This window comes from Miscanthus floridulus, chromosome 14 (genome assembly GCF_019320115.1).
Source record: "Miscanthus floridulus cultivar M001 chromosome 14, ASM1932011v1, whole genome shotgun sequence".
Classification (NCBI taxonomy): Eukaryota; Viridiplantae; Streptophyta; class Magnoliopsida; order Poales; family Poaceae; genus Miscanthus; species Miscanthus floridulus.
Window position 1 is genome coordinate 50,047,972 of NC_089593.1, and position 24,860 is coordinate 50,072,831.

The following is a 24,860-nucleotide window of genomic DNA, read 5'->3' on the forward strand; positions in this document are numbered from 1 at the left end:
TCTCTTTCATTGATTCTGACATGCTACTTGAACACTATGGGATGCTGTATCGTGGGTCTTCCATTGTGCCACATTGCAACATCATTCGATCATCATGGACTCCTTTTTTTTAACATCTATATTTTCTTAGTGATGTAGATATGTTTCTTTACTCATGAATAGTGCAGCTATTAAGGATCCTTTTACTTGCCTTTCCTTTTCCCTTTATTCTCTTTTCTCTAGGTTAGAAATATGTCAATATCTCAGTGGGAACCCAGATTTGCATCACTTATAAATGCTTGGGTTCAGTTATGCCAGCAGAAAGGCAGTGATTAGAACAAAATGAATATTTGAACTAAATAAATATGAATGAATTATATCTCAGGGTTTGAAGTACAATTACATTTGGGTGTTACCTATAATCTACTATCCTTGGTGTTCTACTATTCTTTCTCAGTGAATTCTGTGGTGAGGATTAGATGTTAGGGAGGGGGAAAAAGGGAATCAGTGCCTGTGGGCAGTGAAATCTAATTACAATGTGAAAAGTTGGCTGTGTCTGTTGTTGCTCCGCTCTCCAGGTGCTAGCTTCTGCCATAATGCAGTGTCATAATCTGGTTTGTGCTTGGTGAGCCGGGGGCCGGCAAAACCGCTGCAGCCTCAGCCGGCACTGGCCGCCAAATGGTGTCACGGACCTGCTGCAGGGTCATCGTCGGTTGAAGGCGCTGCCCGCGACAGGTAATCTCTAACTGCATTTCACAGAGAATGTTAATGAGGTTTGACTGTCAAGCATTCTTACTATCATTATGATTGCTGAAGCAGAGATTATGATATGACAACCACACAATATGTTATTATTATTTATGTATGAGCAAAATACTGGAATACACCTCCATTTTCTTTTTGTTCTAGTGGCATGTACAGTTTATTGTATTATTGGTCAAATAAATATTAGCAGTTCACCAGTTAACATTAGATACTGAATCTAGACATATGATGGATGCTTCCAATTTCTTGCTAGTCATTGCCTGTGTTCTCTATTTCTCCTTTAATGGTTTAAGTGGTTGAAATGACATCTCTACCAAGATCTTAAAGATCTAATATCTAATTACTAAATTGATTCATCACACCATCTACAGGAGAACTACGTGTCATTTCATTAAGAAAAAGAAACATGGAACATTTCTAACTACTGGTCTGCAGCAATCCATACCTTACATTACTACATTACCATAACACCTACATCCTCTCCGTGGTTCTGCTGCCAATAGTGTTTTTACGGCTGCTGCCAGTGAGGTTGAAGGGACCTTAGACAATTTGAAAATTGACACTCCACCTTTTTCTCTAGGAGTTTTTGTAATAAAGTTCTAATGGGTAGAGGTACAAATGGTATGGATATTTTCCTTTTTTATGCAAGTTTGGATCTGGATTAGTCTGGATATTTAAGGTTTGATAGGGATCCAGATTTTCTAGAAACATTTCAAATCTAGATTCTGTCAAGAACATTTCTAGGATGAATCAGAATCACTTTGTGAGATTGGTTGTAGTCTGGATTCTGGTTTCTCAAATATATGTTTTTCAATAAAAAAATCCTATAATGAAACTATGCTTAAAAAAATCCAGAACTCTGTGTACGAAGAATAACTTAAATATAACCCATTTTAATTTGTTGCACATAAATTCTTGGTAAATTTGCAATGGAAGTACATGAGGAGAGAACAAGAATCGGTGCCAAACCATGTTTTGGACGATTCAGCTGTGTAGTGCAAAAAGGAGAAACACTTCTCTCGGTTTCTGGAGCTGAATTCTAGTGTTTCAGGTCTAAATTGGAACTATTCCAAGGGGCCAAATACACCCTTAGTATCTAACACCGTATCCATATCAAATACTCAAATCGGCTAACATGATATTGATATCTATTAATATCTTATCCGACACCATTGACGTTATCCATATTTGAATCTAAATCTAAAAAAAATAATGTACCTATTTGAATTTGTATCCTTCTAATATCCGTCCATATCTGATCGCTTTTACTCCTACCACTCGGAATATTGTAGTGACCGGATTTCTCCATCTATAGGGTTCCCAACCCCCTCGATCCAAACTGGGAGGTAGAGACAACATAAATTCTTGCCTCTGGGACAATGCTATACCATATATTTCTTTGCAAGCCCTTGTTGCAATGCTATACAATGTATTTTCCCGTTAAATTATTTACTAACAAATGACAGCCTAATAGCCAATCGGATGATAGAACCTAGAATCCTTGACATCACACTTAACCATGAAGCGACTAGCTCGCTTGTCACACGCGGTGGTGGAAAAGCAATGCAGGCATGCGGTTCAAGGCCTTAAAAAACCAGTGGCTGCGGCAGAGCCTGACCAGGGCAGTCCCAATGGTGCATTGATGATGGTTTCTATCCTCATTAAATGACTTGCCACGTAGGCAAAATGCTGACATGGCAACGTAATTAATGAAGAAAGAGAGCAAAAATCATAGAAATTGTTTCTTCATGAAGAAACCAGGTCTACTCTTGACCCAATGCACCAAGAAACCATGAAATCGCCATTGGGGAGAAACCACCAGTTTCTAGGGAGCTCGTGTCGCACTTCCATTGGAGGAAAATATAGAGTTGGGAGAGAGAAAGAGAAAATAGTTATTACTCATAGAAACCATGGGTTGGAAAGCAGTACTTTTTTGGTGCGATATCCTATATTATAGAAACTACTAGTTTCTTTCATTGGGACTGCCCTCACCAGGTTTCACCAGAGCAAATGGCCGGAGAACAATCATTAGAAAAGGGCCCCAGCAGAAAGTACTCTCTTTATTACTGATGATTGATGAAAGATGGGGCCCCTCCAATTGTGATTCTCCAGTTGCTGCCTAATTTTGACTGTGGCGCATGCGTCGCTCCGCGGTCCAGAGGTGGCCAAGGAGGGCTATCCAAAAAAAAAACTTCACCTTTGGTGGTGCGGAGGCGCGCCAAAGCTCTCTAGCACCAGGTATCACAGTCCTCCCCAGAAAGAACGCCTGGTAGGCTGAGGAGCTCGAGTACACGCCGCCGGATGTCCACTTCCAGATCACGCGGTCCGGGACGTTGGGCTGCAACTGAACGTTCTCCACCATCTCCCAGAGGCGGAGGTACTCAACTAGGACTGCCGCAGTCCTCGCTCCCGTGATGTCTCTGGCCCATTGCCGTCCGTTCATGGCGTCTCGCACGGTACGGCTTTGCCGGCGTCTCCCGACTGCACGGAACAGGTTCGGGGCGAAGCAACAGATGGCACCCTCCGGGAGCCAGGCGTCGGTCCAGAAACGGACGGTCGCAGCCGTCCCCCAGCTGGAAGGAGACCGAGGCCCTAAACATGGCGTCGATGATGCTGGCCCATGCTTCGATGGCAAGGCCGTTCTAGGGGGCGTCGGGCTGGGACCGTCGCAGCCATTCCCACCGCAGTCGTAGTGCGAAGCCAAGGGAGGTGAGGTCCGGTAGCCCCAAGCCACCGAGTTCCTTGGGGGAGCAGACGATCGGCCAAGCAACTCGGCACTTGCCCCCGGCGACCGAGTCCGTGCCCGTCCACACGAACGCCCGTGTTCTTTGGTCGATCTCCTAGATCGCCCACGGGGAGAGCGCGCAACAGATGGAGACGTGCACCGGGAACGCTGAGCAAACTACTGTTTGAATTGCGATGCCTGTTGCCAAGTGAAACAGATGCATTCACCTAATCTTTGCTACATGTGTTATTGTTTAATGTGCTAATCATTCTTGCTTTTCTGCTAAGTGTTCACGTGTTTCTTGTGATGGCTTCAGTTAGCTCTGCTGCCCTGTTCACTTGAACTTATCAGCCTAGCTTATCAGTCATGCTATAATATTTTTCTCTCATAATAAATCAACGAACAATACTTTTCAACCTGGCTTTTTAGCGAAGCGAACATGGCAATTCGGAGTTATGAAACCGAAACATGTGGTGCTTTAGCTCATCTGCTGCTGACTGCCAGGCATCAGCTGGTTGTGATCTACAAGAAACAGTGGCCCGTAGCATCATGGCCTCGATCTGGACTGAACGGCTGTTACGGGCCACTGTATTCTTTAGGAAACAAAAAAGGAGCAGGATACGACATGCCTAGTTGTTAGAATGTAAAGCTTATTTTCACATATTTTTATACGGATATGGACACACGGCGCTCACTAGTTGGGTGAAGGGTAGGCTGTACCAAGAGCTAACTAACTTAGGGTGGTTGGCTCTCTTTGGATGGTCTTTACATCCATGTAAATGCTCACAAGTACGTACGGTGGCAGTGAAATTAATGTGACATGCATGCTTAACAACTACAGTGTTATAAGGATAATACAAAACATTATTTATGATGGTTATAGTGCAAGTTGTGGCAGGACAACTAGATGTCTTTTAAAACCAGCTACTGCATTCAGTCTCGTAAGCTCTTAAGAGTATATTTGCATCATAGACTAACTAGTAGTTAAAAATTAGTTCTACTTCATCCACATGTGGACTACTCCTTGTGTCGAAATACAAGGTATCAAGTAATTTTAGGACATATTGTGTGGTAAGGGAAATGACATATATAACCCTCCCTAGTTACCATATTTGGCTTGATGATAGACATTAATGATAGGTATGCATATAAATGTTGCCTTGTAGAGTGTTTGTTCACCTAGAATCCCTTATAATTTATTACAAATTTTGAACTCTAAATCTCATATATTCTAAGGATATAGAGGGAGTAATTTTTAGTCGAGCTTCCAGTTGTTAGTCCACTAATTGGTCAACGAATAGTCTATGTCATATAAATATGTCCTAATAAGTCTTAGCTCTGGAATGACATCCCACCTTTACATTCTAAGGACACTTAATTATAAATTATTAAAGTTTTAATGAGGTGGGAGAAGTCTATTTTTGGCCATCAATCTATTTCTTATGTATATTTTTTGGCTATGCAACTCTAAAACCAAAAATCTTTGATCAATGAACTATCAATGTTGGACAAATTCGACCATCTAGCTGATTTTTATTTTTTGTAACTACAAAAAATTAGTTTATTTTTCAAAATACATAACTAAATTTTTAATATAAAATAGGAAATCAATATCACTATTTTTAAAGAATATAATGTGTCTATCATACTTGATTTGGAGTTATTTGGTTCTTTTATTATTTGTTCCTTGTTTTCATTGTTCACTGTTAATTATCTGAATTATCATTTTTTGTGCTATATATAAACCCTAGAGATCAACCCAAAGAATTCCTACTCCAAATAGATTACCAAATATGTCAGTTAAATTGACCAAATTATTTTTATAGGGCTAGCAATTCCATAGTGGTTGCAATACTTATGATCTATATATGGTGGAGCATGGTACTTGCGAAGTTGGCATGGTTTTATAGATTTTTTGTTTACTCGTATGTGATATGTATTCTCTTGGTCAATCTTGGATATAATATAGTACAAAAACAATAATTTACATAAGTACAGAGCGTGATTACAAGTAAAACACTGTGAATAAGAACACATAAAATGGATCACCAATAGAAAGATTATACTTTTAGGAAAAAATGTTTGTACTTATTTTATATTTTCTGAATTAATTAGTTATGAATTTTTAGAAATAAACCAACTTTTTTTTAGAAATTATGAAACCAACTTTAAAGCCATCTGTTTTTGGTTTCTGAGTTGCATGATTAAAACTAAACTTGGACAATAATTGGATGGTCAAAAATAGACTTCCCTAATGAGAAATCATGCTTTTTTTCTCTTCCATATTCATGTAGGCCTATCTGAAACGGACATAAGAAATGGAGGCAGAGAGCAGCATCTAACAGATGACTATTAACGTTTCAACTCATTTTACTAGTCATTTCATTGACCTATCGAAAGCAAATAAATGCTTTCTCTTAATGAATGACACACAATTCTCCTATGTAGCAAACACTTGCTAGAATTGTTTCCTAAGGGGTTAAGTTTATTTTGGCCCCTTAACTCTTGTGTCTATCTAGTTTTAACATAATACTAGATAAGCTTAGCACCTCAACTATCACTACTACAGAAAAAATTATACGAGGTGTTTTGAAAATGGCGTCGGAGGCGGGCGGACATTTGAACCGAGGTGCCCATTTATTAATCGAGGCGGTCACAATCAACCGCCTCACAAAATCGATTTAATAACCGCCTCCTAAAATCTATTAACGGCAAAAAATACCCCTATTTTCAGAGGCGGACCTCCTAACTTGCCTGCCTCGGTAAAAAGGCCAAGGCCCAAACGAACCCACCAGCATGACCTGAGTATATATACGGTTACCACATAGGGTTTCACTCATTCGCTCCTCTCCCACACCTCTCTCACTTCCTCTCCCTCACCTCTCTCAGTCGCCCCTCACCTGAACGGCGCCCCTCACAAGCACGACGCCCCACCCCTATCCTCCCCTTCCGCCCCACCTCTCCCCTCCCATCCTGGTGGCGCGTGCCCCACCCCTCGCCCTCCGCTCCCCTCCCCTCCATCTCTCCCTCCCTCCCTCCCTCCCTCGTCGCACAACAATGTGGCACCATCACCCACGTAGCGGTGTAGCAGGCCGACGTGTGCACCTCCCCTCCATCTTTGCAAGGCCTGGCAGCGCCCTCCTCCCCATGCAGCGGTGCAGCGGCCCGGCGATGGTGCTCCTCCTGGTGGTGGAGCAGCCAGATCCGGTGGCGGCGTTCCTCCTGGTGGCAGATCCGGGGGTGGAGCGGCCGGATCTGGCGACGGTGCCTCCTCCTAGTGGCGGATCCGGTGGTGGAGCGTCTGGATCTAGCGGCGGCACTCCTCCTAGTAGCAGATCCATTGGTGGAGCGGTCGGATCCAGTGGCGACGCTCCTCCTAGTGGTGGATCCAACAGCGGTGCTCCTCTGGTGGCGTCTCTGGCGAGCGACGGTGGCGACGACCCATGGATGGGCTCGATAGGCCCATATATGGGCTCACTGGGCTTGTCCATGGGTTTTCCTTTTTTTGTTTTTTATTTGGTTTACTGAGGTGGGCGACCAACTGCCTCCATTAAGGCCGGATTAACCTTGACCTTTTTGCGGAGATGGATGGGATAACCACCTCGGTTAATCATTTTTGCTCGCCTCGGTTAAGTTTTGTGTAGTAGTGTATCAATATAGCTCAATTTTACCCCATTTAGCTTGGTATTGGTAGTTTTCGTATACCTTGGGCTCACTTGTTAGTGTGGGCCCACCTATGATTGGTTGCATCCCTCTTTTTCGACGTCCCTTTTTCTCTTAACGCCATCTCCTGTTGCTGCATTCGTGGTGCTAGCTTTTGCACCGCCACCGCCATTGCTTGTTGCTACCCTATCCTCTGCTCTATATGGACCACCTCGCTACCATGTGCCTATGCACCGTCAGAAGCTATCCCTTGCTTGCAACCAGAGAGATAATGGTATAGAGAGGGCACTACATGCTATGGAGTGCTAATGACCGTGGTCAAATTTCGCAGGCGCGTAAGATTTGGTTGCACACACCAGGGCCATGGGATCCATGCAATTGGGGTTGAAAGAATGGCGAGTGCTACTATGTCATCCCTGTCGAGCCAAATCATGGCTACTAGTAACAAACTCAAGCCTAGACCATCAAAGAGCATTGTGGTGTATCCGAGCTACCTGCCTACTCCCTCTCACCACTAGGGAGGTTGGATTGCTCAGCCCATGCCCCCTTCACTCCTTCATTGGTCCTCTTCCTCCCTTGGCTTTTACTTTATTGTGGTAGTGCTCCTTTTTCTAGTGCTTACTCGTTGTTGATGCAACTCTAGCCTCATGACCATTGTGAGCTGTCTAAACTAGTCATCGGCTTGGTTGCACTATAGGTGAATCTCACCGTGGACCCACACAACAAGGTTTGAATCTACTTTTGTCATTCCCACTTGTACAACTCAACGCTTATCATTCGAGACCTTCCTCTAGAGAAAGGCCAGTCTAGTTTTGGGCCTAAAATATATGCCTAGTACATCCCATAGGCTGTTTCTAGCCTCGATTTTTAGGATAGGCTCGGGCCAAGCTTGGCCGAGCCACTCGCTGTTTTTTAGTATAAAAATAAATAAAAGAAATGCTTTGAGTCGGGCTTGGCCGAGAATTTTTTTGGGCTCATGTTTTGTTGTCTAGTGCCTGGGCGGGCCAGATTTGCTCAGATCTCCTTCCTCTCACCCACACATGCATGTGAATACATGACACATTCACTAGTCTCGCTCCTAGCCACTAGCCTACATGCTAAGGGTACCAAAGGTGGAGGATAGTAGTGATAGAGAGGTATCGGTGCACATAGAGGAGAGGGAGAGGGAGATGAAAGCATTTAGGCCCCTAGTTGGGTTTTGGTGATTAATGACAACGCGAGATTACTATGACTAACGTGTGTTTTGCAAAGGCAATTTAAGTTAGGTCATGATAATGTCAATTGATTGGGCAATCATGGTGGTCATGCCCCTGACGATGGAAATCGTTTCGGTTTTCAAAGGATGGACGACAAGGTTAAGGATGGACTAGTTCTAAATGTCGTTTGGTGTTAAAGAGACACTTAGAGTAGTTTAGGACTTTGTTTTTCCTTTGGCCGTACTATTAAGGGGGTATAGACTAGTAGCCTAACCTAGGTGAGTCTAGTGGGTTAGGTGTAGTGCACACTTGTCAAACCTAGCACTAGGCAGCTCAGGAGTAGCCCTAAGATCAATTGGAGTAAACTTCATTCACATAGGATTTTGAGTTGGAAGTGAATAGAGGGTGAAATGACTGACCGGACGCTGGTCTGGTTGTGACCGGACAATGAAGGGTGAGTCCAGTCAGTTCATTTGATCAACTGGAGCTATCTGGTTGTGACCGGACGCTGAGTGAAAAGTGACTGGACACTGGGTACCTATGTCTGGTCAACTCCAGGGAGGCTCCAGAGAGGGAGTTTTCTGATCGGACGCGTCCGATCAGTGCTGACCGGACGCTGGTCAGGATCCGGTAACTGTCCGAACACTGAACAGCGAAGTGACCGGACTCTAGGTGCCAGCGTTCGGTCAACATCAGTAAGGTTCTAGAGAGCATTGTTCTTGACTGGACGCGTCCAGTCAGTACTAATCGGACGCAGGTCAGAGTCCGATCAGAACTTAACGGCTCTTTCTGACACAGTGGCGGAGACAACTGACCGGAGCATCCGGTCACCCCACAGTGTGATGACTCGGCCTCCAAACGTTATGTTTTGAATGAGGGGGTATAAATACTTACTCTACCCGTCCAAGGGAGGTCTCTTGCCCATTTGTTCAGCTGAGAAACACCCTTAATAGTGCAAATGAGAGCAAGAGCCTAGTGAGGTGATCGAGATTTGAGAATCTAAGATTAAGGCCTCATTAGTGTAAGGAGAGTAGCAAGTGTGTATCCACCCTTCTTATTAGGCTTGTTGTGGTCAAGTGAGAGTTTGTGCTTGTTACTCTTGGTGATCGCCATCACCTAGATGGCTCGGTGGTAATTGAGAGTTTGGTGATCATCCGACAGAGCTTGTGGATGACCCAACTCAAGTTGTGAGCGGTTGTGGACGATTCACCGCGATGGAGTGTCGAAGAATCAGCCCGTAGAGAGCACTTGATCCTTGCGCGGATCAAGGGGGAGCTACACCCTTGCGCGGGTGCTCCAACGAGGACTAGTGGGGAGTGGCGACTCTCCGATACCTCGACAAAACATCGGCGCGTTTCTCTCTCTCTTTACTTTAAGCATTTACATTTGATCAATTCATTTCTTGTCTTACATTCTTAGAATTGCCATGCTAGAGTAGGATTAGAACTTAGGGTGCTAAACTTTTGTGTGGTAGATCAATAGAATCACATTCGAGGCACAAGGGGTGAAGTGGGCAAAGTGTAGGACTTAATTATTGCAAAGAATTTAGAATTAGCTCAATTCACCCCCTCTCTTGGACATCTTGATCCTTTCAGGAGAGACGAGTGTGCTAGGAATGCAAGTGACGAAGAGAGAGCATAGACCTGATTATAGGTGAGCTTGATCATGTTGTCCGAAAATCACCAAAATAAGGTTGAGGGGCTAAAACTGAACAATATTAATAGTTAAGCTGCCAAACTTAACCTATTTTTATTGTTTAGGGTTAAAATTAGACAAACATAAGAGTTAGTGGCTAAAAATGGACTTCATCCTTTTCTAAAATCAACAATATATATAATATATATTTGGTTGGACCAGTTAAGTCTTTTCTTTGTCAACAAAAGCAAATAAAAAAGAGTTGCTGCAGTGCCTACATGTGTTTAAACCTTTGCTTTTCGAGGAAATGTTGTGTATACCACGACAGCTGCCATTGAATAAATAAAAGTGATGGCCAGTTATACGAACACGTACGAGCACCATAGAAGGTGGAGGCAATGATAGATACCCTGTCAGCCTAATGCTGGGCTAAGCTAGATTGAGATGTTAGGTTAGTAGAATGCAAAAGGTATGGTGTATGTGCTATAGTGGTGGACCAAAGTGTATATTGCTGCATATGAAGCTGCAGCCTGCAGGCCGGGCACACTGCACACCAGAGAGTTTTGCATATGGAGTCTCAGTGGAGTGGACATGTTTCTCATAAGGAAAATGCATGCAGCACTTTTTCCCTTTAACACTCAGTGGACTTCATTTCACATAAAAAAACACTCAGTGACCTTTGAATAACTCTGATTGGAAGCTTGTGCTCTACCACCCTAATTAATAATCCAGGTATGTCACTGTATAAAGATGCTATATGTATTTAGATAGAAGAATGCATAATTAATGTAGCCGATGAACTTTGCAAATACAAAATCGGGATCCGTGAATGTACTACAACAACAACAAAAAATAAAAAAAAACATTTAATAATCGAAATTCATGATGTGACAGTTGTGTGTGATATGCTTGTAGGTCAGAATTCATAGTCGCATGTACAGTCGGCGAGAAAACGATAACTGGCTGGTGTCGGTGGGGATTAATTGGCAAATACACAAGCGCAGCAGTTTCAATAGATATACCTTCTTCTATAGCTTCCCTGGCGATCGACGTGATTACGGAGATTGCGACGAGGCGATGGAACCCTTATTTGGTTGTCTAATCGTAATCATGATATCATATATCTAGCAAACATCGTGATCGATCGCCAAATACCGTGACTTATTGGTGTCTAGACAATCCTAGTGTGTATGATTGCCAGGCCGATGGAGACGTCGTATATATGAGGGAGGTTATGGCAAATCGTAAATGTGTAGTACCTACTGATTTTTTATTTTCTTCACGAGTTCTTCACTTATCCTTGTCAAACAATATATCGTATACCACTCCAGGGAAAAATAATCTCAAGCGCTTTATAAAAAAGGTAACAGGTGTTAATGTTTTTTTCTTACGGAAGGGTTAAAATAGGAGAGACTTTTACCCAAATCTTAAAATCCATTTTCCATACTTATGATCATATAAATAATCAACAGAAATGTGAGTACCACTTTTGGAATTGACTAGATCTAGGGTCCCTATGGATTGTAGCCTAATGTTGCCACTTGTCACCACTAACATTAGGATATACTCCCTCTACATATAGCTGCCTGAATGACTTGCAATTTGGAATTAATGGAGGTGGTATTTAGCATAGCTTCTTGCAACTTTGGTTCCTCATGTGTTAGCTACTGTAGAACCACTATTCATTTAAGTATTTTTCTCTCTCCTTAATAAATTAGGGTCTCAATGAAGCCACGTTTTGTGGCTCCTTCAGCTTTGACTCCATGGTTATTATAGCATAGAGGCATAGTCAGGAAGAGCTCCGCCAAGCGGCCCCTTAGACAACCATAGTGCTTCTAGTAAATGTTTGTTTGCACAAAGAAATATGGAGTAGGAGTTTTGAAAAAAGAGACAGAGAGAGGGAAAACAAAGCAGTGAAATACCTTGGCAGTTTGAATCCTTACAAAAAAATTAATTGGAATGCATGGAAATTACAAAAGAGATGTTTGAAATATGAAGGGAAAGAATAACCTGCCGTATAATATATGGTTGTGGAGAGAATGCACGAGGACTCCACCATATACGGTTTAAATGTTTGTGCACGCATTTAAAAAGATAAAATTGCTTTTGTGCACAAGGGACAAAGGATAACTATGGGTCTATTTGGTTCAACTGTGAGTTGTGTGCTGTAAAAAAGGTTATAAGTTATTTAGTTCAAACAACTATAAAACCTAACCCCTCTCTTTATATCTATTGAAAAAGGTGTAAAACATTTCTCTATTTCCACCCATTTGGAAAGGTAGAAAGATGAAAGCTAGGGTCTAAGATACTGTTAAAATTATACTACACGAAAACAATTGTTAATGAAAAAGCAGCTTCAAGTTTCCTCCTTTTGGTTGGCATTATGATTTTTGGCAATAGAAGCATAGCTTCGAAAAGCTAAACCAAATATAGCCTACATATCAAACAAAGAAGGTTTGGTGGACATCTTTTTTGTGAATTAGGTTAATGGACATTAAGGAACTAAAGCATCGATGATGTCTAATCGCATGCTTATTTTGTTTTTGGATTCCTAGGGAAGAGCCCGTTGGCCATTCTATAGGAATTTTCAATCAAATTGGTAGGAATAAATTCTTTGTTCCGTTCCATGGGAATTTACAATGAAATTGGTAGGAATAGATTCTTTGTTCCAAATGTCTTCGTAGGGCTATGGAGTTTCATTTCATATTAACTTTTTCTTAGAAATCATACTTCATTCCTTGGTGCATACGGTATACTTTCGAGCATAATGAAATGGAGGGAGTACAATGTCGTGGAATTCAAACATTTGAGAAGGGAACTAGGGTGTTTTCACAAGCATGCCGATGATGTAATCTTTTGGCCATGCATTACCCAATTCCAAGGGTTCTAAAACTGAATGACACCAAATCCCAATTTCAAAGTTTAAAGTCCTTTACACGATTAAGGTTAGTACATTTTAATTTCAATAAGTTTAATGGGTACTAAATGATACATACCATGGTATATCTTTTTACTCTATATGCCATTTTTACAGCTCCTAGGTGCAGAACCGACTGTGATATTCTTTGAATAATATCTATGTCTAAAATCCATGTGAGGTAAAGAGAGAGTGCAACCTCACAGGTGGACCTCTACAAATTAAATTAAATCTATTCACGTACTAACTACTACCTCTGCATGAGCATGCACCCACCATGCATATGTACTATCAATTCTAATAATTCTAATTGATGAGAAGGATATATACCATATATATGCCGTACCCATGGATCCAGTGCAGGCACGCATCATATCATATCAGCATGATCATCCATGCCGCGCCATGCATGCACACCGATGGATAGATCGCCACGTAAGGCTTTGTTTGGATGTTATCGGATTCACCTTAATCCATATGTGTTGAAGCGAATTAAAGGTGGAATTGAGCTTAAATTTCATTTCAATCCAACCCAACACATATGAATTGATGCGAATACGACTACATCCAAATAAGGTCTAAGTATACAGTTAGCATGCATGCATGGACGGGGACGTCGGAACGCGAGCTAATAAGCTGATGAGGCGCGTGTGATCACTCACAACAAGGCACAGGCAGGGGCAGGGGCAGGGCATGCAGCAACTGCAGCTGAAGGTACGTGGTGCGAGATCACGTAGCCATGCACATCAGGGAGCACACATCGCATTTGCACAGTGCCTGTTTAGTTCTTAAAATTTTACAAATTTTTTCAAGATTCTTCGTTACATCGAATCTTTGGACGCATGGATGAAGCATTAAATGTAAATAAAAAATAAAACTAATTACACAGTTTAGACGAAATTTATGAGACGAATCTTTTAAGCCTAATTAGACTATGATTGGACACTAATTGTCAAATAACAACGAAAATACTACAGTACTATTTCTCAAAAAATTTCACCAACTAAACAAGCCCATAGTGTACAAAAACGAGCTCGCGTCCCATCCGTCCATCGCTGATGGCGAGGCAGGTGTGGTGTGGCCGCGCCGTGTGTTAGGTGCCACGTCCATTCGTGAACGAAAGCTCCAACGACGACATGCCCAGTGGCCACCACCACCGGCCGATCGAGCACAGTGCTGTGTGTATAGTAGTAGTAGCTCTGCTGCTGCTAGTGCCGGCCGGCCGCTACCAGCAAGCGACGAGTGACAACACTAGTATACTAGCACGCACAGCTGCGGGTGGTCAACGTTAACACATCAGCCACGTACATATGGACGTGCAGGATACGTATCCTGAGTTTTCCGAGGTCTAGAGCGTCATTAAAATTTGGGATCCCTCGTGTAGTAAACACTCGTGATCGCAACTTGTAATGACTATAATACCGACCCGATGATTTGTCTTATCTTTCGCCAATGGAGAACGACTTATTTGATAATTTATATATAATAAAAGTCACGATTTTGATCAAGTCGTGTTTATAGCTATGTGGTTTTTTCCATAACAAAAAAATGAAATGATTTAATTGAAGGAGAGAAATACTTAATTTCATTTAAGTGGGGGGGGGGGGGTGGGGGGGGGGGGGGGGGGGGGGTTGCTTTTTACTTCGAATAGTCCCATCTTCTTGGAGTTGATCTCTTAATTGTTGATAGGGTTTCTTCCCAAATGCGGTAAATAAGGCATACACACTAAATCTTAATTACAAGTAAACTAGTTATGGATCGGAGATGGCGACTAAAGTGTTTGCTTCCAATTTTGTAGATTTCAAGATTGCAATGTATCTATGATATGAAAAGATCGTTTTCCCTAACAAATCGATTCAATTCTCAATTCGTGAACGGTAAGGGGAGGAACCGACGGTGCTTTAATTTCTTCAGCTTTGTGGACTAGCGACCTAAGTAGTTGGTTTCCTGCATGGAGTCATGCCAAACGAAGTCAACTGCCAGTCGATTAGGATGGCATAATATCGTGGAGTCTTGGAAAGGTGAGACGTCACGACTTACTTCATCACAGTTCACACAGCACGGTTCAGGCAGGGTCAATCGGTAATTCTTGCAGTGCTTGACTGCTACCTTATTCTTAATTTTAGAGCATTTTTCAATACAAATCTAGTGACAGCACCAGTTTTGTATCACAAGAGACCCATGCATAATACAGTAGTGTTAATTAGTCAAAGGCTTGTCGCATACTAGTTTGCTCTAGTTTCTAACGCAGGGCGTATATTGACATCAGGTACGGATCAGAATGGATAAAAACTCAAAAGGTCCACCAGGACTTCACTTCTCTAAATTTAAAATATCTTAATAATATTTTTTGAAGGTAATATCTTAATAATATGGCATTCCTAAACATTGCGTCATAAATATTTGGAAAAAAGGAATGAATTTGAATTTATTTGGTCTCACGAAGAAATCATAATGTATTTCAACAAGTTTTGTAACATATTGTCTAATGTTTGTCGAGGCAAAAAAAAATCGTATAATATCCTTCACATCGGCATTACATGGTATCCCTATATGAGAATTGAGCAGTTTGTTAGGTTCTTTGTGGTGGAACCAATCCACTTGGATTCAAGTTTTTGACATAACACTGGTCTTCAATTTTTTTTGAATTTACTCTAGGATTTAATGGCGTTACGCTTTTGGTAGGATAAAGATGAGTGCGGTAACTTCATCAATCTCGAGATTTGTTGCTCCAGCTCAGTCCCTCTTAAGTGATCATAGGGGTTGTCGACATAATATCGTCGGCAGTCCTCCGAGGGGTATCCCACGAAGGTAGATTGATCGGCAGAGGAGCGCGAGATCAAGAACAAGAAGGCAACAGAGACACACGAGTTAGACAGGTGCTTGCCGTCAACGCCGACCAGATAATGCCATATGTCGTCGACCAGATGCTCCGTCTAAAGCTAAGTCACGCTTTAATATTCTTCTAAATATTCTCCAATCTCCGTATATCGCCATAATGTTTCTCCAAACTATTTTCTCCATATTTGCTCTCCAAACAATTTTCCGAACCCTCGAACAGTCACGTTGATGCTACGGGCTCCGCGCTCTGCGTTATAGGTGGTCGGGAGCGGCTCCTTGGTCACGCCTGTTCCTCTTACACGTGCACGGGCTCCGCACTCGACGTTGTGGACTATGGGCTAGTTAGGGCTAGAGACTCAGCTACACACTAACTGGTCGAGCGGTTTATATTAAACATAAATATATTTTCACGCCAACTGATCGCCGAACTGCATACGCCGTTTTATCACCATTGCTGATTTTTCTCTGGAGTTTATTTATTTGTGCGTCATGTACTACCCGTTCTACATGTTTGCATTGCAGGATCATCGTCCAGGTGATCGAATCACCTGTTGCTTAGGCTTCCCCACCGATCAACTAGTCGGACCGCTCGGTTCATGGACTCCGTCGCCGACCAGTTGATCCGACTGTTTGCCGCTCGTGCTTCATCGCCAGCTACGCCGGTAACTCCTCAGCGCTCGGATTCTTCGTGCTCGAGGACTAAGTGGGCACACTTCACCGCACGGACGTCGTCAGCTACGTCGGTGCTCGGACCTCGCCGCCTACGCTAGGGACTCCTCGGTGCTCGGACATCGCCGCCTACGCCAGGGACTCCTCGGTGCTTGGACATCGTCGCCTACGCCGGGGACTCCTCGGTGCCCGGTCATCGCCAGCGACGCCGGGGACTCCTCGCTCCTCGGTGCTCGGTCATCGCCAGCGACGCCGGGGACTCCTCGCTCCTCGGTCATCGCCAGCGACGCCGGGGACTCCTCGCTCCTCGGTGCTCGGACATCGCCGTCGATGTCAGGGACTCCTCGCTCCTCGGGGCTCGGTCATCGCCAGCGACGCCGGGGACTCCTCGCTCCTCGGTCCTCGGTGCTCGATCATTGCCACCTATGCCGGGGACTCCTCGCTCCTCGATGCTCGGACATCGCCGTCGACGTCAGGGACTCCTCGCTCCTCGGGGCTCGGTCATCGCCAGCGACACCGGGGACTCCTCGCTCCTCGGTCCTCGGTGCTCGGTCATCGCTGCCTACGCCGGGGACTCTTCACTCCTCGCTCCTCGGTGCTCGGTCATCGTCAGCGACGCCGGGGACTCCTCGCTCCTCGGTGCTCGGTTATCGTCGCCTACGCCGAGGACTCCTTGCTCCTCACTCCTCGGTGCTCGGTCATCACCGCCTACGTCGGGGACTCCTCGCTCCTCGGTTCTCGGTCATCGCCAGCTACGCTGGGAACTCCCTGAGTGGTCGGACATCGCCGGCTACGCCGGGAACTCCTCGGTGCTCGGATCTTGTTACGTCTCGTCGATGTGCTGTTAAGCTGCTCTATGCTGTTCGGATCAGGGTGCTGATCTTGGGCAGCACGTCTGGGGTCTTGATACACACATGTCGGACGACGTCGGTAAGCTTTCAGACTTCTTTTTCTTTGACCCTGCTATAAGATTCATTCTTCATCTTCCAGCAGGCTCGGGGACTAAGTGGGCACACTTCACCTTGCGGTGAATGTGCTTGTTCTCATCTCGAGGCTACGCCCGGGGACTGGCTGCCTACTCGGCTGGTCTTCTACTTTCTGACCCTAGCACCATGTGACTACGTCACCTACTGTCAGGCTCGGGGACTAGCTGTGGGGGTATGGCCCCCAAGACATGGGCTGCGCCCCCAGGGGTGGCCCGGCCCACAAGGTTAAGACATGCACGGCGCTGCTCGACATGCACCGCAAGACATTATATAGTACCAAATAGGCTACTTTACTTGTAACCCTACCTCCTCCAGAGTATATAAGGAGAGGTAGGGGTCCCCTAGCGGATAGGATCTATCAGATCAGATCTACATACAGATCAATACAAATACACCAAAGACACACGACGTAGGGTATTACGTCGATCAGACGGCCTGAACCTGTCTAAATCGCTGTCTTTGCGCCTTGTGTCACCATCTGGTTCCTGATTACACGCATCCCCACTGAAAAATCTACCCTCGTGGGATACCCCTCGGTGGACTGCCGAGCATATTCTGTTGACAGGGGTATGGTGTATGCGCGTGTTTATATAGATAGGTGCGCATTGTATTTTAAGTGTTTGCGTTTGTACTGAGTTTGATAACAAAAAAGATATCCATATATATCTGTACTATAGGCTTGGTAAAAAGAGTGATATCCGTATATATCAATTACCTTCTAAGGCACTTTATAAATGGATAGGCAATGACACCGGCCTGGGTGAAAACGAAATCAGTTTTCCCAGCTTAAATTACAGAACTACTATTCTGCAAGAGTTTGCTTTCCTTGGTTGGATCAAAATTGAAATCCCCACCATGAAAAGTGTGGAGTAAAGTGATGGGAAAAAAATGATATGAAGCCTTTGGTTTTCTAGACTAGGCTGCGTATTGAATTATAGCCTATGTATACATTACTACCAGCTAACAACTACACGAGCACACATAAAACTATATGGGAGGAAAAGCATAATCATGTGCACATGCATACCTCCACACAATAGAGGCCAGGAAAAAAAGCCAAGGCCAATATCTATGAAAAGAAAGCATCAAAGTGTTATGAAAGGAGGTGAAAAGAAGACAAAGTTGAAGCAGCCGCCTTCTAGAAGATGTCTAAGCGAAAAACAAACTAAGTCTCTATACATGCATGGCTCACGTACCACTCTAGCAAGATAGACTAATTTTAGAGCGTAGTGAAAGTGTACACAGGAAGATCCAAGATACCGACTAAAGAACCAAAGAAAACTTGGAGTAGCTTATCACCTAACTGAAAGCTGTATTTTGGCATTAGACATATAGGTTTCAATAAGCAATTAATTAGCTAGAAAGGACATACTAAGTACTAGTACTAGTTCTATTGCAGTATAGTTTTAGTGCAAATCTCAGGTGCGTGATAGGTAACATAAATGTTAAGGACATAAAAGATTATGAATTATGCACACGGTCCTGTAAAGACTTGTCCCTTTTCTCTAATATAATGTGTGATTTGGATCCAATAAATACATTGTTGTGAAACATTTCTTGAGATAAGCCTACTCCAAACATCTGTGATACTTCCACTACATGAGATTTAAGATTTTCAGTGTTTATTTTTTAATAGCCGAAGGTTTTGTAATCTAATTTGACAATCTCCTTGGGTGAAAAGAAATTAAAACAAGGAATCCCAACCCTAAAAACCACTATATATTTAGTAAATTACTCTTAGGAATAATTCCTTAACTAGACTGAAGGAACATTGGCTATTTCAGTCGGCCATTCATAAAAATCAGTCGAGCTTTCTTGGAAATCACGTAGTGATCAAAACTACAAAAGGTGTAGTGCAATCATTCTAAAATAAATGATTTATGTTGTTGGAGTTTGTATATACAAATGTTTGATGACTCCTCCCATTTATTAGGTTTCAATGTAGTGCTTATTAATGATTAATTTTATTTTATTTGATCTCATCACAAACCTTAAACATAGTCCAACTTAACCTAGTATATTTAAATAAGTATGTAAAAAATAATATAGTTTCTTTATGGTAGGTTAGAACCGGCAACTGTCCATTGAACCTATAGATTTTATTAAAATATGAAAATTTAAAATGAAATTGCATAGTATACAACAAAGAGCCTTGGGTTTGTTCCACTAATAAGATATTTTCATTTTCCCCCCTACTCATGTATATATATGCTGTTCATGCATGCATTGTCGATAAAGCATCAAACTAGTTGAGAAAAACTATTTGATCCTAACGTAGCAGAAATGAGACTTAAGACGACGATCGATGCTGGAGTGCTGTACGTATGCACTTTATTTCCTAGAAAGCAAATAAAGGCCAGCTCAACGTAGGGCTAAGGAATCAATTAAACCGCTTTTAGAGAAGTTGATGATCAGAAAGCTCCAGTTTGGATTCCTCCGGCACTATGATGATAGGACTACTGAAACAGAATTGCACCATACATAGTCATGTGAGTTGTGATTATATAGCGCGAGTTTTCTCGTTGCACTTCTTTTTTTTTCTACTAGATGATCACATCATGGAGCACACAATCTTATTAGCTTCCATGCATTCAAATTTATTTCAGCCCGCAGCAGTTGTGTCCAGCAACATCCAAATTAAGGAGCCGGGTATTGTATATTCATCTAGGTTGATGCATGTATGTAGCAAATACTTTCTACAGGGTTCAAGTTCAATGTCTTGGTATGCGACGTTTTTGTCTCTGTTGCAGTTGGCTCCATATTGTTGTGCTGATGAGGTCAGGTGATCATGCTCCACGAATTGTTCCCTGACGCCACTGCTACTACTACTTCAACCAACAACCACCCATCCATGCAGATCGATGCAGCACCGACAGTCTCTAGCGCTAGTATTTTGCCGGCCGGAACTGTTAGCTTGGGCGCGCGGGGCATAAACGAACCTCAAGTGGATTTCGACCGGCTATAAAAATAATGATTAGCTAGCTAGGCATCTTTCAGAGTGTACGTTGATGGATATTTATGGGCTGGAATTTTCAGTTACTGGCAGAAGATGAATATTCAGAAAATTAAAAAGGGTCGCCATACCATAGTAGTGTATTATATATTCACGTCGACCTTATGCAACTTATGAACCATTAATTTTACCACCGTCTTAACTCATGTAGCAATATACTCGCCCTCCGTCCCAAATTATAATTCATTTTAATTTTTTTCGAAGAGTCAAAACATCTCAAGTTTGACCAAAATTATAGTTCCTAGCTCCTGTCCGAGCCTCTGCATTTCTACCGCATAATCTAAAACAGACAAATTATGTGTACCTAATTGAGTTACTAGCTCATTCAATGGGGAGTAATAAGATACCAGAGGTGTGCTAAGTGCAGGTTGCTGGGGCAACGGCCTTTTCTGAAAATGGAAGATAGCTACTGTCTGTATCTATTTGCTTGCAGGTAGCTAGCAGCATGGCAGCCGGTCCACAACCACAGAGCCTGGTTGCAGCAATGGATCCAGAGACCATTATGACGACAACATGCATCTTCCTCTCCCACACAGGGACTGTATATGTATATATGCTTATATGGAGAGAGAGAGAGAGTCTGCTTGTTGTGCTTCCTGCGGCAGGCATTCCACGACAAATAAAAGCACTACACATTGTGGTGCACATAGGATGGTGCATGACTTTCACTGGATTAGGTGAGATATGGCCCCCTTTTTTTCTCTTTAGGGGGGCAGTAATATCTTCAAGTAAACTCAACACCACTCTCACACTTCTTCAAGTACTAATTTCCTTCAAGGACAGGGTTTCTTGGGCCCTTCCGTTTCAGGTAAAAGTTGGGAGCAAACTAGTCAAGCTTCCCATCATGCATGGACAATGCATATATATGATGGTAGTGGTATGCATGCATGCATGTCCAAAGATCTCCAGGGGGAGGAGAGAGAGAAATTAAACCAAAACCTTAATTAATTAGGCGCAGCCACAAAAGCATGCAGCACTAAGCTTAGTTAGATGAGAGAGCGACAGAGAAAATAGAGCCCTTAATCGCCATGGGGTCCGGGCCGGAAGGGCGCCCGGCCTCCTCTCCCTCCCCCCCTGATGTAACAGGTGAGACGCACACCCCTCACCTACACCATTTGTCACAGCAACAACAAAGACCTATGAGATGGGAACCTCTCGACATCTAAACTACTGTCCGTAGCTCTAAAGCTCCTTTCACCTACCAATATTTGGCGCTGCAGGTAAAGGCACTCACTCACTCACTTACACACTAATGACATACACACCACCTCTCTCTGTCTCTCTCTCTCTCTCTACTCTACCATGGAGAAGAGAGAAAGAGAGAGGCTGCTAATAGATGGCAGAAGCAGGGTTAGATCCATTCAGATGCATATATGCTGCCTGCCAATGCCAATGGGCAGGTGACTCGTAGTAATAAGTTCCTGCTCCCGGCCGGCCCTTGCTTTGCTTGTGGCCTTCCAACCTGTCACTTCATCGATCTTCCTCCAAACTTGTTCTCTAGTGCTTTTCTAACTAAGAATTGAGGCACTTTACTTCATACTATATTTAGTGGCAAAAAATGTGGTTATTTCTTTGTGGAGGTAATTTCTTTATTGTTAACAATGAATTCTTTTTTTTCTTTAAGAAGTTTCTTCCTAACAACACTCACTGATAAGCTCGATCACCCCACAGTACTCTTTCGCGTGCAGTGGTCCGGCCTGATGATGTCTTGGGATTTAGCAAGGAACAGCTTATAGGTGGCGTAACACGTTTTCATATATGTTTAGATATTGGTGGCCTGATGATGTTTTTTTTTCTATATTCCTAACGCATTTTTTTAAGGTCAACACCGGAGGAGCTGAGGCTCCACTTGAATAGATTTACCACAGATTCCTAATGCATTTTCATCCTATGTTTAGATATTGATGGCATAACAGCTTATCGGTTGAAATTTATTTTGATTTCTCATATTAATCCCACAAATTGATCCAAGTTTTCTCGCACTGAGGTGAGCTCAATTAAAAACAAACCTAGAACTTAAGTCATGTAGTAGCTAGTAAATACAGGTTATATTGTTTAGAACACAAGCAAGAGTTCCACCCATAGCACAAAAACAAAAACTCATGAAGAAGGGGAAAATTTAAAAAATATGGCGATCCAAAAAAAGGCATCATGGGGAGGGAGGCGACATGCATGCCATACCTGTGAATCGTCGTCAAGGCCCAGCTTGTTAACAAGGTACCTCATCACTACTCTAACTGTCATCCTCCCGTCTCTGCTGCCCATCAACAACACCCACACACAAACACCCCGCAGAGCAGGTCAATGTGGCATGATCAAACAGCACGGATGCATGGTAGATTAATCAAAGGAACAATAATCAAAACCTAATAATTAACTAACACAAGGGAATTAAGCAAAGTCAATTTGTTGTTGATTATATCAGGAATTAATGAACACAGAGAGGGAAAGAGAGACATCAGGGAGAGAGAGAGAGAGAGGCAGGGAGAGAGACAGGGAGAGAGATCCAATAAGGCATCATGGTGGTGCAGTGCAGACTACAGAGAGATATAATGCATATGGAGGGTCAAGAATCGAGATACTAACCTAACCCTCAAGTAGCTCCTCGGGATCTGCGGCAATGGCGGGTCCATCCTCCTGCATGGGATGAACGGCAACGGCATGAGCTAACCACCCACATTGCCCGGAAAAGTCGCCTGGCGGGATGCGGACATGTCCTACTCACTGATTCTGGGCCGCCCGGAGCAAGAACCACGTGCCGGCGTCGTGGGAGGGGGGTGGCGGCGCCGCCGCCACCACTGTCCCCACCGGCGCTGCCGAGGACGAGGACGAAGGCCCTGGTTGTAGAGAGAGCTGCAGCTGCGGGAGCAGGGGCAGGGCCGAGGCCGGCTGTACGGACGTCGAGGGGCCTGCTGCGTCGTCATCGGGCCGATGCCGTTTCCGGTGCGGGCCGGGCGACGGCGGTGGCGACGCTGAAGACGGGCCGATCCCGAGCTGAAGCCAGGAGGAGCCGGCGTCGCTGCCGCTGCTGCTGCTGCTGCTGGCGGCTGCCGCTTCCTGGACGTCGCGCGGCGGCTGTGGCTGCGGCTCGGGTTGGTGCACTACTATCTCTGGCTGCTCGGGCTGTTGCTGCTGCTGCTGCTGCTGCTGCGGTGGCGCGGCGGTGTCCTTGCTCTGCCGGTGCGGGTGGGAGGGGTCCTGTGCCATGGGCCTCAGGACGACGCTGCGGCGGCGGCAAGGAGACGGCGTCGTCGGCGGCAGCTGATGATGTTGTTGGCTGTGGCTTCTGCTGATGAGGCGAACGCTGACGGCGGCCGGCCCATGGGCGTGGCGGTGCGGCCGGAGTAACGTCACCATCCTCTCATGCCTCCTCCTCTCTGGTGGCGTTGCGCCGCGCCGCGGCCGACACCATAGAGAGAGCAAGAGGAGGAGGAGGAAGAGACGAAGGTGCAGCAAGAGGAAGAGAAAATGTTCAAAGGGGCAAGGTGCCTTTGATAAAAGCAAGGTTAGACAAGCACGGCCAATATAATGTATTGTATGGTACATACACGCTACATACATTACACTGCACTTCTTCTCCATCTGCTGGCTTCTACAAGTACTATACTAAGCTATACTACTCTTGCATTGAGCTGAGCTGCGTGCTGGATCGAGTAGTAGAGAGAAGGTAAGCTGTCATGGGCGTCACGCACAGTGCCTAACTTTGATGTTTGTTGTGGGCCGATGGACGGGTGGATGCACTACGAGACATGCCATTTTTTTTTCTCTCTCTTTCTCTCTCTACGTGTGTGTGTGTGCGCAAAAGGGCATATATGCTTGCTGAGGTCATCACATGCCATGCACTAGCGCGTGTGTGACGTTGACTAGTTTACGGTTAGCTGAGCTAGCTTAGTTTGCGCATGTTGTACGTACTGCTTGTGTGTGTGTCACTAACTACTGCTTAACATTTCCAATCCTTGCAGGTGCGTTTGTTCTCTTGTTGTTATTTTTATTATATGGATGGATGGATGGTACAAACGAGCTGTAAGCCTGTAACTAGGGATGATGATGATGGAGATGAGCATGGACGAAATCAGAAAAAAATTTAGGAAGGGCCGAACAAAAGAATAGAGATTTTTTTATCTTCTCTTAACCTTAGCCCATTCTACCTAATACATATATGCATAACATTTTAAGAGAGAACTTAGAAGGGCTCCACGTGCCCAGGATCGACAGGGGCTAGAGCCCCCAACCCCACCGCTGGCTGTGTCGCTGGAGCTGAGCTGATGAGGTACTACCACAAGAGAAGCTAGCAGGTAGCCACCGCGCGGCTCTCCACATGCAAATTGAAGCCAATATATGCAATTCACTTATTAAAATCATGTGTTATTATATATTGAGCATGCACGCTGGCTAATACAATCTCCAACAACCGCGACCCAAAATATAAGACCCATTCATTCTTTGGTAGCACTACAGGCAAATGGTTCAA

General features: G+C 44.0%; 1 protein-coding gene across 2 annotated transcripts; it reads right to left on the bottom strand.

Annotated features, from left to right (window-relative positions):
• Nucleotides 1-334: 334 nt before the first annotated feature.
• On the bottom strand, nt 335-23,905 carry LOC136505807 (protein LAX PANICLE 2-like). Of its 2 annotated transcripts, none has more exons than XM_066500954.1 (4): nt 23,115-23,905; nt 22,976-23,026; nt 22,571-22,646; nt 335-725 (listed from the first exon to the last, which is right to left on the bottom strand). In XM_066500954.1, the coding sequence occupies exons 1-4, from the start codon at nt 23,744-23,746 to the stop codon at nt 561-563; spliced, it is 924 nt and encodes a 307-aa protein (XP_066357051.1). In that variant the 5' UTR covers nt 23,747-23,905; the 3' UTR covers nt 335-560. The 2 variants fall into 2 exon arrangements, with proteins under 2 accessions (XP_066357051.1, XP_066357052.1); XM_066500955.1 differs by having other exon boundaries at nt 22,571-22,643; nt 23,115-23,902.
• Nucleotides 23,906-24,860: the final 955 nt, after the last annotated feature.